Source organism: Choloepus didactylus, chromosome 21 (assembly GCF_015220235.1).
Source record: "Choloepus didactylus isolate mChoDid1 chromosome 21, mChoDid1.pri, whole genome shotgun sequence".
NCBI lineage: Eukaryota > Metazoa > Chordata > Mammalia > Pilosa > Megalonychidae > Choloepus > Choloepus didactylus.
This window is the reverse complement of record NC_051327.1, coordinates 19,799,183-19,815,958: the sequence shown is the minus strand read 5'-3', so window position 1 is coordinate 19,815,958 and position 16,776 is coordinate 19,799,183. Positions and strand designations below refer to the sequence as shown.

General features: G+C 47.2%; 2 protein-coding genes across 2 annotated transcripts; both read left to right on the top strand.

Moving 5' to 3' along the window:
• Positions 1-6,332: 6,332 nt before the first annotated feature.
• On the top strand, positions 6,333-7,557 carry LOC119517842 (gap junction gamma-3 protein-like). Its single transcript, XM_037814905.1, has one exon. It carries the CDS (start codon positions 6,333-6,335, stop codon positions 7,086-7,088), a length of 756 nt encoding a protein of 251 aa, XP_037670833.1. The 3' UTR covers positions 7,089-7,557.
• Positions 7,558-8,234: 677 nt separating this feature from the next.
• On the top strand, positions 8,235-15,414 carry AZGP1 (alpha-2-glycoprotein 1, zinc-binding). Its single transcript, XM_037814897.1, has 4 exons — positions 8,235-8,392; positions 10,402-10,659; positions 13,534-13,821; positions 14,745-15,414. Exons 1-4 carry the CDS (start codon positions 8,317-8,319, stop codon positions 15,038-15,040), a joined length of 918 nt encoding a protein of 305 aa, XP_037670825.1. The 5' UTR covers positions 8,235-8,316; the 3' UTR covers positions 15,041-15,414.
• The last annotated feature ends 1,362 nt before the right edge of the window (positions 15,415-16,776 follow it).

Here is a 16,776-nt window from a genome sequence, read left to right as displayed (position 1 = left end):
ATGGCTTGAGAAGTGATGGTGATGTAAGAATTGTCAAAGGCCAGTGTTGACCTTTTTTTTCTAAAGTTCTGCTGAGTAATGAAGACGAGAGAACATGGTAGCAAGAAGAGGACTAAAGAACACAGGATGTTTGGAAGCACAGTTGAAAGCTTAGGCATGTGACTGGAGGCCACATTCCTTCACACTGGCCAGGCCCCACCGGGGTCCTGGGTTCTGAGACCTGATACTGTGTCACAGGTTTGTCTCTTTACACCTCAAACCTATGATCTCTGTTAGAAAAGGCCTGAGCCTTATCAGGTCATGATTCAGTCGGTTTGGTCTTCATCAAGTAACCTCCCACTCAAGTAAGAGTATAGGAACAGACAATACTTTTAAAGTGAAGAGCATTCAAGACAAGAATTCAACCTCAACATATTTTTATTAAAGGAGCACTTAAGGTAAAAGGAACAAGTTTACAATGTGTATTAGGGTTCTCTAGGGAAACAGAATCAATGAGAGATATCTATGACTATAAATTTATAAAAGTGACTCATGCAACTGGGTATGGATGAGTCCAAATTCTGTAGGGCACTCAGCAAACTGTCAACTCCAAGGAAGATGTCTGATGAACTACTCAGGAAACGAACTGGCAACTTTGACGAACTCCTCAGGAAATGAACTGGGATCTTCAACGAATGTGTTTGACAAACTCCTCAGGAAACGCTTCACTGGGCAGCCAAAGGAGAAGTGAAGGTCCTCTATCTGTCTCGCTTATAAGTCTTCAACTGATTAACTGGATTAAATCCAGCCAATTGCGTTCTCTCATTGCAGAAGACCTGCCCTTCAGTGAGTCATCAGTCACAGCTGCAGCCAATTGACTGATAACTTAATAAACCAGCCTGTTGGTTTCTTAACCAGCCACAAATGTCCTTGTCTTCACAACAATTGTTAGGCCAGTGCTTGCTTGACCAGACAGCTGAGTACTATCACCTGGCCAAGTTGACACATGAACCTAACCATCACACAATGTAAAATTTAATGGATACATTACCAAACCTGGGAGCTCCTGCTCCTCCAGACACAGCTGGACATGAGATCAGAGAGCTCCCCCTTGTCTGAGTTATATAGTATTTATAGCAGTTTTTATTTACATTCAATCAAATAATATCCTATTTTTACATTTGAACCACGAGTGGTAAACAAAGCGTCATGGTCCATGAGTGGTTCCAGATCAAGGGAGGGTGTCCACAGTGTTCTCAGAGATGTAGACTTGAATGCCTATAAAACTCTACTGATAAAATTTCTAATAATTAAGCTATGACTTCTGGAAGAGCAATATAACATACTTTTTATTTATATAAAATCTAAAAATTAGAACAGAGATTACTATTACTTATCTCTAACTTGCTAATACCATTTTCCTATTTCATTCTATGATTAGTTTAGCCATTACATCATGTTGATAAACATACATTTGATTAGGACTGTATTCAACCTTGCTACAATACTTACGACTTATCTCTGACCAAAGTAAGAACTGCAGCCCCATCCTGTTTCCTCTTAAAACAGAGGTCTGGAGAAACTAAGATGGTGGCTAGGTGAGACAGGGCGAAAAAACACCTCCGTGAAAAACATTAGATAAAAACCAGAGGGTGACCCAGAATACCGGTTACAGTGATGTGCCAGCTGGACGAGGTCTGCTAGTTCCAAAGGGGCCGTATACTTGGTGAAACTGGGAGTCTGCATTCTGAAACGAGTGAGTGAGCTGGCTGGAAGACCTGCAGCTGCGTGGCGGTCTGGGGAAGCTGGGGTTTGGTGTTTGGAGACTGATGGGCTCTTTTAAAAGAAAAAAAAAAAAAAAAGGGAAAAACCCAGGAGTGGCTGCAGCAGAGATAGTGGGAACCACGCAGTAAAACACAGCAAGAAGGGGCTGGGCTGGCCTCTCGATGTCTGGCCTGGAAGACAGCCCACTGCAGATACCCTTGGGGCCAGGGGAATGGAGGGGAGAGCCAGAAGCTGAAAGAAACCTCACAGCTAACAGCTGGATCCCTGGAGGGCTGGATAAACTCCTGCCCGGGGCCGTGCCCACAGCCCAGAGCCCCACCAGTTGTCTCAGAGCTGGGAAGGAGGAACTGTGCAAGGAGGGGGGTGTGGAGACGCCCCATTTGGCCATCTTTGCATCAGGCTGAAAGTGAGCCGGCACGGCCCGGCGGCCCGGGGCTTCCCTTGAGGGATGGTGCAGACTGGTGACGTAGCAAGGCATTCCCTTGGCAGAGGTCCTGGAGGATCACGGCTGGGTGGGGGACCCGCTCGGAGAACCCAGAGACACTACGCCAAGTCCAGTGGTTTGTGGGACAGTGAGAGAGAGGGTCTGGGGCTGAACTGAAATGAAGGCTTAGACTCTTGCGGTGGCCTTGAATCTCCGGGAACCTGGGGGATTTGAATATTAAAGCTGTCCTTCCTCCCTGGCCACCCGTACACACGCCCCACATTCAGGGCGGACGGCTCCAGCAACACACCCAAACTGAGCTCTCCAGCTGAACCCCACAAGAATCATTTCCCCACACACTGCGGGGACAAGGTGGAGAACTGACTTGAGGGGTATAAGTGACTCACAGACGCCATCTTCTGGTTAGTTAGAGAAAGTGTACGTCACCAAACTGTGTTTCTGAAAAATTAGATAGGTATTTTTTTTTTGTTTACAACTTGAAAGAACCCTATCAAGCAAAGCAAATGCCAAGAGGCCAAAAACAACAGAAAATCTTAATGCATATGATAAAACCAGACAATATGGAGAATCCAACTCCAAACACACAAATCAAGATATCAGAAGAAACACTGTACCTCACACAATTAATCAAAGAACTACAATCGAGGAACAAAAACATGGCAAAGGATTTAAAGGACATCAAGAACATCACCCAGGATATAAGTGACATAAAGAAGACCCTAGAACAACATAAAGAAGACTTTGCAAGAGTAAATAAAAAATAGAAGATCTTGTGGAAATAAAAGAAACTGTTGGCCAAATTAAAAAGACTCTGGATATTCACAATACAAGACTAGAGGAAGCTGAACAACATCTCAGTGTACTAGAAGTCCACGGAACAGAAAATGAAAGAACAAAAGAAAGAATGGAGAAAAAAATTAAAAAAAATTGAAATAGATCTCAGGGATACAATAGATAAAATAAAACGTCCAAACTTAAGACTCATTGGTGTCCCAGAAGGGGAAGAGAAGGGTAAAGGTCTAGAAAGAGTATTCAAAGAAATTGTTGGGGAAAATGTCCCAAACCTTCTACACAATATAAATACACAAAGCATAAATGCCCAGTGAACTCCAAATAGAATAAATCCATATAAACCCACTCCGAGACATATTCTGATCAGACTCTCAAATACTGAAGAGAAGGAGCAAAGTTCTGAAAGCAGCAACAGAAAAGCAATTCACCACATACAAAGGAAACAGCATAAAACTAAGTGTGACTACTCAGTGGCCACCATGGAGGCGAGAAGGCAGTGGCATGATATATTTAAAATTCTGAGAGAGAAAAATTTCCAACCAAGAATACTTTATCCAGCAAAACTCTCCTTCAAATTTGAGGGAGAGCTTAAATTTTTCACAGACAAACAAATGCTGAGAGAGTTTTCCAATAAAAGACCCGCCCTACTTCAGATACTAGAGGGAGCCCTACCAACAGAAAAACAAAGAAAGGAGAAAGAGATATAGAGAATTTTAACTGACGTATATAGTACCTTACATCCCAAATCACCAGGACACTCATTTTTCTCCAGTGATCACGGATCTTTCTCCAGAAGGGAACATAAGCTGGGACATGAAACAAGCCTCAAGAAATAAAAAAAAAAAAAAATTGAATATACTCAAAGCACATTCTCCAACCACAATGGAATACAAATAGAAGTCAATAATTTTTGAACTGTAACTCCACTATTTACTTCCTACATGATATAAAATACACAAACTCTAATGACAAATCAGTGGTTTTGAACTCAATGTAAAATATGTAATTTTAGACAACTATATAAAGGTGGGGGAATGGAGGAGTATAGGAACATAGTTTATGTGTCCTATTGAAGTGAAGGTGGTATCAAAACAAGACTGATAGGGATTTAAGAGGTTAATTTTAAGCCCCATAGTAAAAACAAAGAAATTATCAGAGAATATAACCATAGAGATGAAAAGTAGAGTTTGGGTTAAGAGAAATGGGGGAAGGGGCAATGGGAAGTTAAGAAATGAGTGAAGGGTTGCTGTCTGAGGTGAAGGGAAATTTCTAGTAATGGATGGTGGGAAAGAGCATTACAACATTCTAAATGTGATTAATCCCACTAATGGAAGGCTAGGGAGGGGGTGGAATGGGAAGATTTAGGCTGTATATATGTTTCCACAACTGAAAAAAAAAAAAGACAGTCTAACTAGATGACAATTGAATGCCAAGGATGAACTTGGATGGGATTGGAGGATAGAGGACAGGTGGCTCAAAGAGACACAGTTGAGACATAAGGAAAAGGTAATATAGAATGCAAGCTTCATATCATTGTTGAATCTCTTGTACTTCTTAGCTGCGCTTGATGGGATTGCATAAAATAATGTTCTTGTTCATGGGAAGTGTATACGTGAATTATAGTGTATGTTCAAGGATGTGTGCAGCTAGCTCTCATATGTTCAGAAGACAGAGCAATAGATGATGGATGATAGATAGGGAGGGAAAGAAATAGCGATGTGACAGCAGGTTAAAGTTGGTGGATTGAGCTATCAGGGGAGGGGGGTCAGGGTACGATGGAATTTTGTGTATGGGGTTAGTATTGTTTTTGCAACTGTTCCTATAATTTTGAATTTATATCAAAATAAAAAAATGGAAAAAAATAAAAATAAAAAAATAAAATAAAACAGAGGTCTGGATGGCTACATGTTATCTACATCTAAGAAGGTTGAGAGGGCCTTACTGCTTTCTTGAAAATATTCACAGTTCCTTTAACTGTTTAGCTTCTCGTTCAGTATCATCTTCTAATATAGGACTCAAAGGATAGGAATCATCTGTACCAGTTATTATAGGAAGGCCTTTCCACTTTTTATCATTTGGAAATTGTACTTGAGTGTTTTTAGGTAACAGTTCTGCTGAATATGCTTCTATATCAGAAGGAATAACTGGTTCTTCACTATCAGAAAAGAAGGCATCAGGTGGTCTATGAGAGCCGGATAGAGAGGAGTCAGTGTCCTCAATATCAGATTCCTCAGTAGAGATGTTATCCTGTGATCACTGTCAAAGCTCTCTGCCCGCCTATCCCCTCCCAGGCACCCTCCCTGCAGATCCCAAGAGTAACTCCCTAGCCCATCCCTTTCTCAGGACACCATGACTCCGCTGCATTCATAAACAGCAAAGGCTGCCTGGAATGAAAAGGGGAGGAGGAGTATGTGGGTGGGAGCAAAAGGCAGGCCCCCGGGGAAGAGCTGGGGTTCTGGTGCACTCTAGTGTGAGGACCCCTTCCTCTGCACTTCCACCTGTGGACTGAAGCCCCTGCTCAAGCCTCCAGGTGAGTGAGGGGAGCAGAGAGCAAGGAGGAGGGAGCCCAGGCCGGGGTAGGTGGAGGGGGCCCTGGGAGTTGTTTCTCAATTTTGTTTTTCCTTCCCTTGAGTTGATTAATCGACTTTCTTCCATGTTTTTCTGGTTCTTTACTCTCCCCAAGATGGATCAAACTTCCATTCTTTGCTGTGTCTGGATTTCCTTGCTATTTGTAAGTTTCATGCAGACTACCTGTTCCTATCTGCCTGCATCTGAGCCTGAAGTTCTGTTATAGTTACATATATATTAAATAGATGATATATCCCATTGCATTCTGAAGGCAATAAGCAGATGCCTTCCAGATTTTTCATTTTATTGTTTTGTTGTTTTAACAAAAAATGTTTTCAGATATGTTTCTCTGAGTTTTCATGACACTGAACCCTCTGTTTAATGACACAGTCAAATTCAAATGGAACTGTATTTTTTCTGACTCATCCTTACATGGGGCCAGATCTATCAAGGCTCAAGGACCCCCAGTAGCAGGGTGGGTGCCTCCCACCACCTATCCCCAGTAGGAAGTCCCAAGGGGAGGTGACCTGGACAGCCTGAGGTCAATGGGAGATGTCTCATAGGCTAGAGAGGCAGTATTTCTCTGCAGTTCTTCCCCTGGATCCTTGGCAACAAAGGCACAAAAGACCATTCCCGGTTGTATACAAAAGGCAAGAGGAGGGTTGCTGATAGGACTCAAGTCAAAGAATCCCCAGCAGCCTCGGGATCCATTGAAGTTACATCAGTCACTTGTGATAACCTTTGTCCTCTGCCCCATAACAGGATGTGTGGCGGGTTCCTGAGGCGCCTGTTAGCCGAGGAGAGCCGGCACTCCACCCCCGTGGGGCGGCTCCTGCTCCCCGTGCTCCTGGCGTTCCGTGTGGCGCTGCTGGCTGCTGGGGGACCCGGGGTCTACGGCGACGAGCAGAGCGAATTCCAGTGTAACACCCAGCAGCCGGGTTGCAAGGCCGCCTGCTTCGATGCCATGCGCCCGCTCTCCCCGCTGCGCTTCTGGGCCTTCCAGGTCATCCTGGTGGCCGTGCCCGGTGCCCTCTACTTGGCTTTTACCCTGTATCATGTGGTCTGGCACTGGGAAGATCCGGGAAAGGCAAAGGAGGAGGAAGACACCCTGATCCTCAAAGGGGAGAGGAGCAAAGATGCAGTCAGAACCTGCAAGCAGCTCTGGGCCTATGTGGCACAGCTGGGGGCTCGACTGGTCCTTGAGGGGGCAACCCTGGGGGTGCAGTACCATCTGTATGGGGTCCACATGCCTTTGGTCTTTGAATGCCATGCAATCCCCTGCCCTTATAGTGTAACCTGCTCCCCATCTTGCCCCTCAGAAAAGTCCATCTTCCTAAAGACCATGTTTGGGGTCAGCTGGCTCTGTTTCTCCTTCATGTTTTTGGAGCTTGTGCTCTTGGGCCTCAGGAGAAGGTATAGGGGCCTGGGGAACCTCCTAGGTGTGTCTTTTCCCTCCAGCCACACTCCTGCCCCAGCAGCACCAAAAGCTTCCATCAGCCACTCTAGCCCCTCTGCCTGACCAGCCTTGTGCCTCCCTGGAGACCACGTGCCCAGTCCCCGTGAATAGGGGAACACTGCATGACCCCACTCCTCCAGCAGTGGATAGGGTCAGGTGGGTGGACCCCTTCACCCAATGGGCCAAACCAATTCTCTATTTGGAACTCAGGGTGTGGGCCCAACAATGCTGCCGTCTCTGCCAGGTGCACGAGCAGGGAAGAGAGGCAAGCCAGGTGAGCTGGATGTGAGCCTGCACCATGTCCGGGGTGGGGTTGAGACTGGTGTGCCCGGAGGGAGAAGAAAGAATAGGTGAATTGTAGAAACGAGACAGATCCTGCAGGCCCAGACAAAGACTGACACACAGACAGAGGTGGGACAGAAGCAAGGGTGCCCGTCTTCACTGCTGAATGCTTTCCAACTCCTGGTCCCACTGCCTGGAAGGGAATCCTTCCTTTCCTGGGTAGCATAAGATCCCCGTGTCCATTAATTAAACGTCCTTATTTGCTCTCCCCACCTTCACTGGGCTCTCCTTCTTGTTCCCAGTTAACAGACGTCACTGGTATAAAGCTGTAGGGTTGCGAAAAAAAAGAAACTATGGAACCAGGTGTCGGGTCCAGACTTGCAGCACACCACGAGGACATGCATGCATTGGGAGGGGAAGCGGGACATCCCCTTGGCTGGGGAAGCAATCACTCTGCTGCCATCCAGTCTCGTGAAGCCCAGACAAGATGCCCTTGCAGGGAAGGCTTTACTCTGTGGAACTTAAGGGTACCAGAGTCATCTGGTCACTCTCTGGAGATTTTACCTAAATCATAGGAGGGAAAAGACCTTCTCCATCTGTGGCTGCCTTGCTTTGCTTAAACTCAGGCAGCTTCCCATCTGTTTGGAAAACAATGATTAATTGTGATGGGGAGAAAGAGGTTGCAGTACACTCGGAGGAAAGCTGAGCCCCATATGTCCCCTGAGGTGCACCTCCTATTCTAATTCTCCTGCCTATAGACGCACTGATCATGAGCCCTGCCCAGCCTGGCTTGGGGGACTTGCCAACACGCCCCTTGGTTGGGTGTTTTTCTTTTTTCTCACTGTCAGGTGCAAGGCCCATCCTGTCACACTCATTGACCTTTAGATTCTCCTCCCCTGGGCTGGGCTCTAAGCCCAGCCAATCCTGTAACTACACCTGGCTCCAGCTCCCAGTCATCTGCTCTGAGCTCCAAGACCCAGAGAAGCCCAGCACCTTCCGGGCAGGCACGATGGGGACACTGGTGCCTGTCCTGCTGTGCTGGACCCTCCTCTTGGGTTCCACAGCCCCCCAGGACAACCAAGGCCGTAAGTGGGGAAATAGGGATGGGTACTGGGGAAGTTTGGGCAGGAAGGTAAAGAACAGGCTAGACGGGTTGCAGCAAACCCCACGCAGCTTGGAATCCGTAATTATTGTAGTAATGCATATCTGAGGCTGTCAACTAACTTAGCTCACACACTTCTAGAACCATTCAGGGAGCATTTGAACTCAAGCAAAATAAGACTTTAAAGAATCGGTGCTCTAAAACCCTTAGTTTATACATTAGAAGAAGGAAACAAATAATAAAGAAGGACTGGTGAGGTGAAATGACCCGCGTGGGGTGTTACAGCCAAGACAGGGCAGGAAGCACAAAGCAGAGGGTCTCCTAGTCTCGTCCCTTCCTCCTTCCAATACTCACATGCACTGGGCAATTCTGTGGGACCTAGAGTGATCCCAGGGGGCAGATGTGAAGGCTGCCTAGCTGGAGAGATGGTGCTAGAAGGAAACACATGTCCTGGCCCCACAGCCCCACAGGTCTGCAGTGGGCCTGCAGGTGAGTGACCAGAAGAGGAGGCAGCTGCAGCTGGGGAAACCCAGGGTCAATTCCAGGACAGGGAATGAGGCTGTTTATGGCAGAGATTTTCAAGAAGAATAATTGGAAGCTATTGATCTGTAAACTCTGTGCAAGGGTAAAATGGGTTATAGTTACAAACTGTCTGAATGTGCATTTTGTTAGTTTTATAACAACTTCAATTTGAAACTAAATAGCAAAAATAATTTCAGTACTTGAACTAAGAATCTGCCCTCTGACCCCAACCACAATAATCCCTGTTGGCACCACGTGAGTCCCATCGGGAGTTAATTACGGATGAGAGGAAACAGCCCACACCCACCCGCCATCTCCTACCAAATTCAAGATCTGGCCCTGGGAATTCCGAGATCCATCACTGTCTTGCCCTATGCATAGCCTGTCTGGGTCATTTCCTTGGTTTTCTAGTATATTCTCATCCTGCACCTTCCAACTATCTGTATTTCTCAGCTTAGACCAGAAGATGCTCCAGTAACACATAAAGCTCTTAGCAACTTCACTCAACAGACATCTCTTTCTCCCTCATGTGAAGTCCAGTGCAGATCGGGCACCTTTCCTCTCCTCCAGGGTGACTTGGGGATCTGGGCTGTCTCCTCCTGCGGCCTTTGGTCATCACTCAAAGTCAAGCAAGACAGACGGGGAAAGTCAGCTCCTCCAGGCCTTGGACCCACACAAGGACATCACTTCCACTCACGATCCCTTTCACCAAAACTCAGTCACAGGGTCTGTTCCACTGTTCCGAGTGAGGCGAGGGGCTGAGTATGAGTCCGCCTTCCTCTGATCTGCGAGGGGTATGACGGACCAAGGAATGACTCGGACAAGTCCAGCCTGGCGAGTAAGATGGAGCGTTTACTGGGGGCTCATATGGGGTCTTCATCCTTGGTGGCAGGAGGAGATTGAGCAATTCCTTGCTATGGCGGTCTGCATTGATCAGAGGGGAAGGCAGGGCTTTATGGTGGGGATGGATGAAGAAGGCACGAATTAAGCAACTGCACACAATGACTGCTGACAAAGTTAACTGTTCATTAATGTTTGTCTCTCGGGACACAACTTCCCACAAAGTTAACCTGGGGAAAGACAACAAAGGCACAGGGCTAAGAGAGTACATGCGGGTATGTGCAGAATTGCTTACAACTTGCAAGACTTGGGGGATATTGGAAAGTGGGAAAACATTACTATGTTACCGGGTCCTAATGTACCTACAAGGAGGCTGAGAAATATCTTCCTATGTGCCAAGAAGAGGAAATAATGCAGAGCAGACGCAGACAGGTCTCTGAAATGTCCCCCTGAATAAAAATACAGCCTTTCTCTCCAGTGAGCCTCTGGTGGCAGGAGGCTGACAGCAGGGGAGGGACAGCAGGAGAGGAAGAGGCCCCAGTGACCGGGTCTTCCTTGTTAGGCCTCTGCTGCCCCTGGTGGGACTCTCCTGGCCGACTCCATACCCCAAAGTCCTCTCCTCCTTCGCAGGGTCTTACTCTCTGACCTTTCGCTACACTGGGCTGTCCAGGCCCACTGAAGGCTCCCCCAGGTTTCAGGCCACCGCGCACCTCAACGACCAGCCCTTCTTCCACTACGATAGCAAAGGCAGGAAGGCCGAGCCCCTGGGCCCCTGGAGCCAGGTGGAAGGAATGGAGGACTGGAAGAAGGAGAGCCAGCTTCAGGAGGCCAGAGAGGAAATCTTCATGGTGACCCTGAATGACATCATTGACTACTACAAGGACAGAGGTCAGTGCACTGAGGGACTGAGGGGTGGCTGGTCCTCGCTCCAGAGACCGCCCCACGATTGTGAGGGAAAGGGGTCGGCAGGAGGAAAGCAGTTCCCACCTAAAGGATGAACAGCAGATGCAAGCCAACATCCGCAGGCGTTCCTGTATTTCCCCCCACCCCACAACACTTCTGCTCTTCTCCTTCCCCATCATCTCCCCTCCCTCATTCCACCTCAACCCCCACAGGAAGTACTTTCAGAGTCAGGCCCATTCTGACATCTTGGCTCCACTCCCCACTTTTCTGGGGTGGCTCCAAAAGTAGAAGGTGTGAGGCTCACCACTGTCCAGGAAAGTTGGGTGGAAAGTGCTCCTGCCTTCGAGTCTTCATGTTGCCGGATTCAGGGTTATAGGTTATTGTCCATGCTGCAAGGAAGAATCCAAGGGCACGGCACAGCACAGAGTAAGCAGGTGAGCGGAACGTGAGGGCACCTCGCCAAGAAAGACGTGAGGGGTTAGAGGCCCCGCAGCATTGGGGCAATCTGCTTTCATCGCTTAGCTCTACCCACTCCCCCCACCCCCTTACTAGTTCCGAGCTCTTCCTCCTACCCTCACTCCCCTCCAGGGCGGGGCCTGGTGGTGGACAGTGCATTTGGGCAGGTCTCCTGCCGCCTGGTGCTCTGTGTAGGTGGGTAGCCCCAGGCAGGGTATCTGCACAGTACAGGCCCCCCTGACCTTGATTAACCATCCTTGCTCAAGGTATTTCCTCTCCCCTTTCTCCCGGTTCTAGCCTGCTTTATTCAGACCTGAGTTCAAATCAGGTCGACTCAAGGTGCTCACTGTTTGACTGTGAACAAGTTGATTGCTGAACTGCATGTGCAAAAATTGGAGCATTCAGGCTGCCTCCCAGAGCTTTCATGAGAATGAAACTAAATGCAACTCATCTGTGTAAATTCCATGTGGGTTGGTAGAGTCTATCTAGAGATCCCCGTCCCCCACCCACCCACCCATGGCTCAGGACAGTTTGGAGCCAATAATACTTTCTGCACAGAAGTTTGTTGAATGAATAGAGAGAAACACCTAGCACAAATCAAAGCCGTCTCTGTCAGATTCAAAGCCACAGGCTGGTAGAGTCACGTGGAATCAGGACGATGCTCCTGCGTGTGAGGGACAGGTACAGAAGAAGTCATCTCTCCTTCAGGGGGAACTTGCTGGGGGCAGAGCCAAGCAGAGCCAGGAGTCTGGGTGTCCTCCAGGCAGGCAGGCACACTTTCTCTTGAACCACACTGCCGGTCGCCACCACCCGCACCCCAGGGCAGCCAACCTCAGGCCTGGTGAGGAGCTGATGTGAAATCATTACAGGGAGGGTTTTAAAAGCTGGGCTTCTGAGTACAAAACTGCCCAAGAAACTACATGGAATTTGTATCCCGATGAGATAAGGTTTCCAAAAGGAGGCAAGAGTCAGGCAGAAATCATAAGGATGTGGAAAGGGAGGCCCTGATAAGGAAAATGGCTGGGGCAGACCCTGGAAGAAATTTTGACTGGCTGGAATAGAAATGTTGATGGGAGTAATTATGAATAGAGGGGAAAGGCATAAAGAGAAGACAGTAGGGTATTACACAATGGTAGTACACAGAGTTTACTGAGCACTTACTATGGGCCTGGATCACACATTTACACACTCATGCTCACAATCCCCATCTCCAATAGATACTATTGTCTTTCCCATTTCAGAAAGGAACAACTGAAGTATGGAGGGGTTAATGGCTCAAGTGCATGCAACAAGCAAGGGTGGAGCTGAGGGAGATCTGGGATTTGAGCCCAGATAGCCTGAGTCTGGGAGCTGGGCTAATACTACATATTGGCTTTCGGAAAACATCTACTTTTCCAGAACCAAAATGAACAACTTGTGACCCCTGGCCCCACCAGGGTCAATCTCTGAGAGGTGGTACAAAGGGGTAAGGGAGGTGGAGCTTTAGAGATTTGGGATAAAGACAGTAACAACACAGAATTGCCAGAATAGAAGACATTCCCAAAAACTATAGAAAATCAAAACTAATTTCTATTTAACTTGGAAATGCCCTTCATTCTGGTTGGGTTGCATTCCTAAGAACTCATAGTATATTCCAACAAATAAGCTTCATTCAATGAGATGAGGCAGAAGGGATGGAAGTCTCTCCAGAGTTTACAGATCTCTTAAATTCCTGGCTGGAAGGAAGATATTTCAAAAAAACACCAAACCAGAGTTTTTCCTTTCTGTCAATAGCCAAGATAAAAAGATGACATGCTTGGATTTCAAAATCCTTTCCTCCGCAGAGAGATTCCAAAAGGAGCCAAGAGGTCACTCTGGTGGGCACTCTTACACACACTTTAGACAACCCTTTTTAGGTTCCAAAGAATTGGGGTAGCTGGTGGTGGATACCTGAAACTATCAAACTACAACCCAGAACCCATGAATCTCAAAGACAATTGTATAAAAATGTAGCTTATGAGGGGTGACAATGGGATTGGGAAAGCCATAAGGACCATACTCCACTTTGTCTAGTTTATGGATGGATGAGTAGAAAAATAGGGGAAGGAAAGAAACAAACAAACAGACAAAGGCACCCAGTGTTCTTTTTTACTTTAATTGCTCTTTTTCACTTTAATTATTATTCTTGTTATTTTTGTGTGTGTGCTAATGAAGGTGTCAAGGATTGATTTAGGTGATGAATGTACAACTATGTAATGGTACTGTGAACAATCGAATGTATGATTTGTTTTGTATGACTGCGTGGTATGTGAATATATCTCAATAAAATGAAGATAAAAAAAAAAAAATCCTTTCCCCCGAAGGGGTTGCAAACTGGGTGGGGAAACAAGCCGCTGTCAGGCTGATCACTTCCTGTGGGGCCAGGGGAGGATGCAGGGTCTCACACCTTCCAGGGAATGTTCGGCTGTGAGCTCCAGAATAACACACTCAGTGGAGCATTTTGGAGGTACGGCTACGATGGACAGGACTTCATCGAATTCAACAAAGAACTGCCAGCCTGGGTTCCCTTGGACCCAGCCGCCGTGAACACCAAGCAGAAATGGGAGGCAGAAGCGGTCTATCCGCAGCGGGCCAAGGCCTACCTGGAGGAGGAATGCCCCAGTATGCTGCGGAGGTACCTGAAGCACGGCGGTTCTCTCCTGGACCGAAAAGGTACCCCCTGCTTCCTACATCCAGCTCCCCAACACTGGGCTGAGAAAGACCAAGGTGGTCACTATCTGAGCTCAGGGAAACAACTCACACTGCTGTAGTCCATTCTGAGAAATCCCTTATTCCCTTCAGCTTCAGCTCCTAGGAGTCATTCCTTCACTGGGAGGACAAGACGTGGGGTTCAAAATGTACATGCATCACATCTGGGAGGGTGAGCCCAGAAAGCCACTGACTGAACGGGAGAACTTCCCTAAATGCTACCCAATTTACAGATTTGGAACTGGGGTTCAGAGAAGACAGGTAACACTGTTCAAAAGTGGCACAACTGGGACCCGAATTCCATATTTCAGATTGCCAATCCCATAGTCGTTCCCCTCCACAATTGTATGTCCCTGGCTGGGCTATGGAGGGAAGGCAGGTATGTACTATGTCCGTCATGGAAAAATGAAAAGGAGCAAGTGTGAGCAGGATTGGTTGATGCAAATTGAGACTTTGATTTAAGAAGTAAAGAGGATGAGAGCTGAGGGATGGAGAAGGTAAGAGGCCGACGGAAAGCCTCAAGTAGAACTCACAGGCTGGGCTCAGACAGAAGAAAGGGAGCATCAAAACCTACTCAGAGGTTTGGGAAACAAATAGAAAAGTCTGTGGGAGCTTCTACAACTTGTAGCCATCAGAAGTCTACAGATGGGTAGGGGGAGGGGCATGACAATGAGCAGCCACAAACATTCCCTGATCCAGCAGGGAAGGCTCAGGGAACCCCTCAGCCTTCCCCGTTCTTCAAAAAGCTTCCTTGGAGGAAGCAAAGACAGAGCTCAGAACTAATTCTGTGCAGATCACTGATATCCAAGGAGAGAGGGATGGGAAGAGAGGCAAGTGGGGAGAAGGCCACCTGAATCCCTCACTATCCACAATCTCTCCCTTCACAGATCCTCCCTTGGTATTGTTCACTAGTCATGTGAACCCAGAAAAAACGATACTCAAGTGCCTGGTCTACGCCTTCTACCCAGAAGAGATCACTCTGAGCTGGACTCGAGGCAGTGAAGCTCAGGAGTGGGATTCACTGGGAGATGTTCTTCCCAGTGGAGACGGCACTTACCAGACACTGGCGATGGCGGAAGTCCCAACCCAACACACAGTCCCCTACCTCTGCCACGTGGAGCACAGCAGCCTGGCCCAGCCCCTCACTGTGGCATTGAACAAGGCAAAGAAACCTCAGGGTTAAAGTCAGTCGAGGACTCAGCCCCAGTAGCCACCCTACTGCCTGACATGAGAAAGACAAACTCTAGAAATCGCCATCAACATCATCAGTGAGGTCCGGGCAGGCAGTGTGAGGGGACAGGCTGCAGCTTTGGAAACAGAAGACGTGAGTGCCCAGCTCTGAGCTGCCCCTTGCTGCCAAATCGCTGAACTCCCACAGCTTCCATCGTCTAATCTGTAAAATCAAGTTAACAATAATTACCTTGCCTAGCACACGATTTAGAAAGGTGTTTTTAAACTCTGCAACACTGTAAAATGTGATTAGATCTGTTCATTTGTCCTGTCCCCCAAAACATTTGACCATCTGAAATTCTCAGAATAAAAATGCCTTCAAACAAAGGTCAGTGTGAAGATCTAGCAATTCCCCCTCCAGGAATGACACTCAAGATACAAATATGACTGCACTCAGGTCCAATTTTATACCCTACAACTCAGCTGTGCAAAAGAAAAGTTCCTGTCTTCATTTCCTTTCACTGAACTCAGGTTTTCTTGGGCCTCCAAGAAAAGAGGTTGAAAACACAGAGTCTTGCCTGTTAATTATATCTTCCCTCTCTTCCATTTTTAACACTCTCCAACAAATAACTTCTCACATTTCCATTTTCTCCCCTTGACAAGGTTTTGTCTCTCACCCTCGTCCTTCCCAAATGATGTCCGGGTGTAGATGATCTGTCTTTGGGTCCTCGGTGTGGCCAAGGGAAGCAGTGTTCTCGGGCCATCTTGAGATGAGGGACCCCTGAAGACTGGCATGGTTCAGGTGTCCACTGCTGGTGTCCACAGACGTGGCTCTGGTCCCTCTACCCATGAAGTTCTAGATCTTTGTGACTTCTCTAATACAACCCAACCTCAGTTCCTCAGCGCTCCTTGGTTCCCTGGCCCAGCTCCTCATCCTTTCCCACAGTACGTTGGCCTCAGGGCCACACAACAACCTGGCTTATTTCAGAGGCTTTGGTCTCCTCAGGAATGTTTATTCTCAGGAAGCAAGAATTGGCCCTACAGTTCCTGGACTTCCTCCAAATCCATTTTTTACCTGAGTCACCGCACCACTCACAGAATAAAACCCAAAGGCAGAGCAGAACCCATGCATCGGCCTTTTCACTCCACTCACCCTAAGCCTTAACCACCTATGACTGTTTTTTTCCTCCTTGGGTGACAAGAACTTCCTCTACATCCTGTCTTCATCTTTCCTACTCCAGAGCACCCTAAAGTCAGTGTTCCAAGCCGAGTTCCTTAAGGAAATCATTCCCAGCCTTCAGAATTCTGAGCTGACCATTTTATCCTTCTTGTAAGCTGAAATTTGAAGGTTAAATCTTTGCTTCTGAAACTTTGCATCCAATTTGAAAAACTGAGACATATTTTCTTTGGTCTACCTGAAATTCATATTCCCTTCTTCTGGGTAAAAACAAAAAACAATTTTTTAATAACAATTCCTCTGTGAACGCTGAGAATGCTCCAGGGAAGTAAAACCAAATAGTTACAAGGTAAAAACAGAGCAATGGCTATTTCAAAACTTCATATTATGACACTTTGAACAAATAGGTGACATTTAACATGATAAAATTTCAGATCAATAAGGAACTCAAAAGTCATGTCGATAAAAGCCAGTGTTGACAGGCCATGGCTAAGGCAGGCTAGGAGGTGAGATGCAGCTCCACCTGGGACAGGAGAGGTGGGGCAGAGCTGAGGGGGGCGAGGAACCCACAG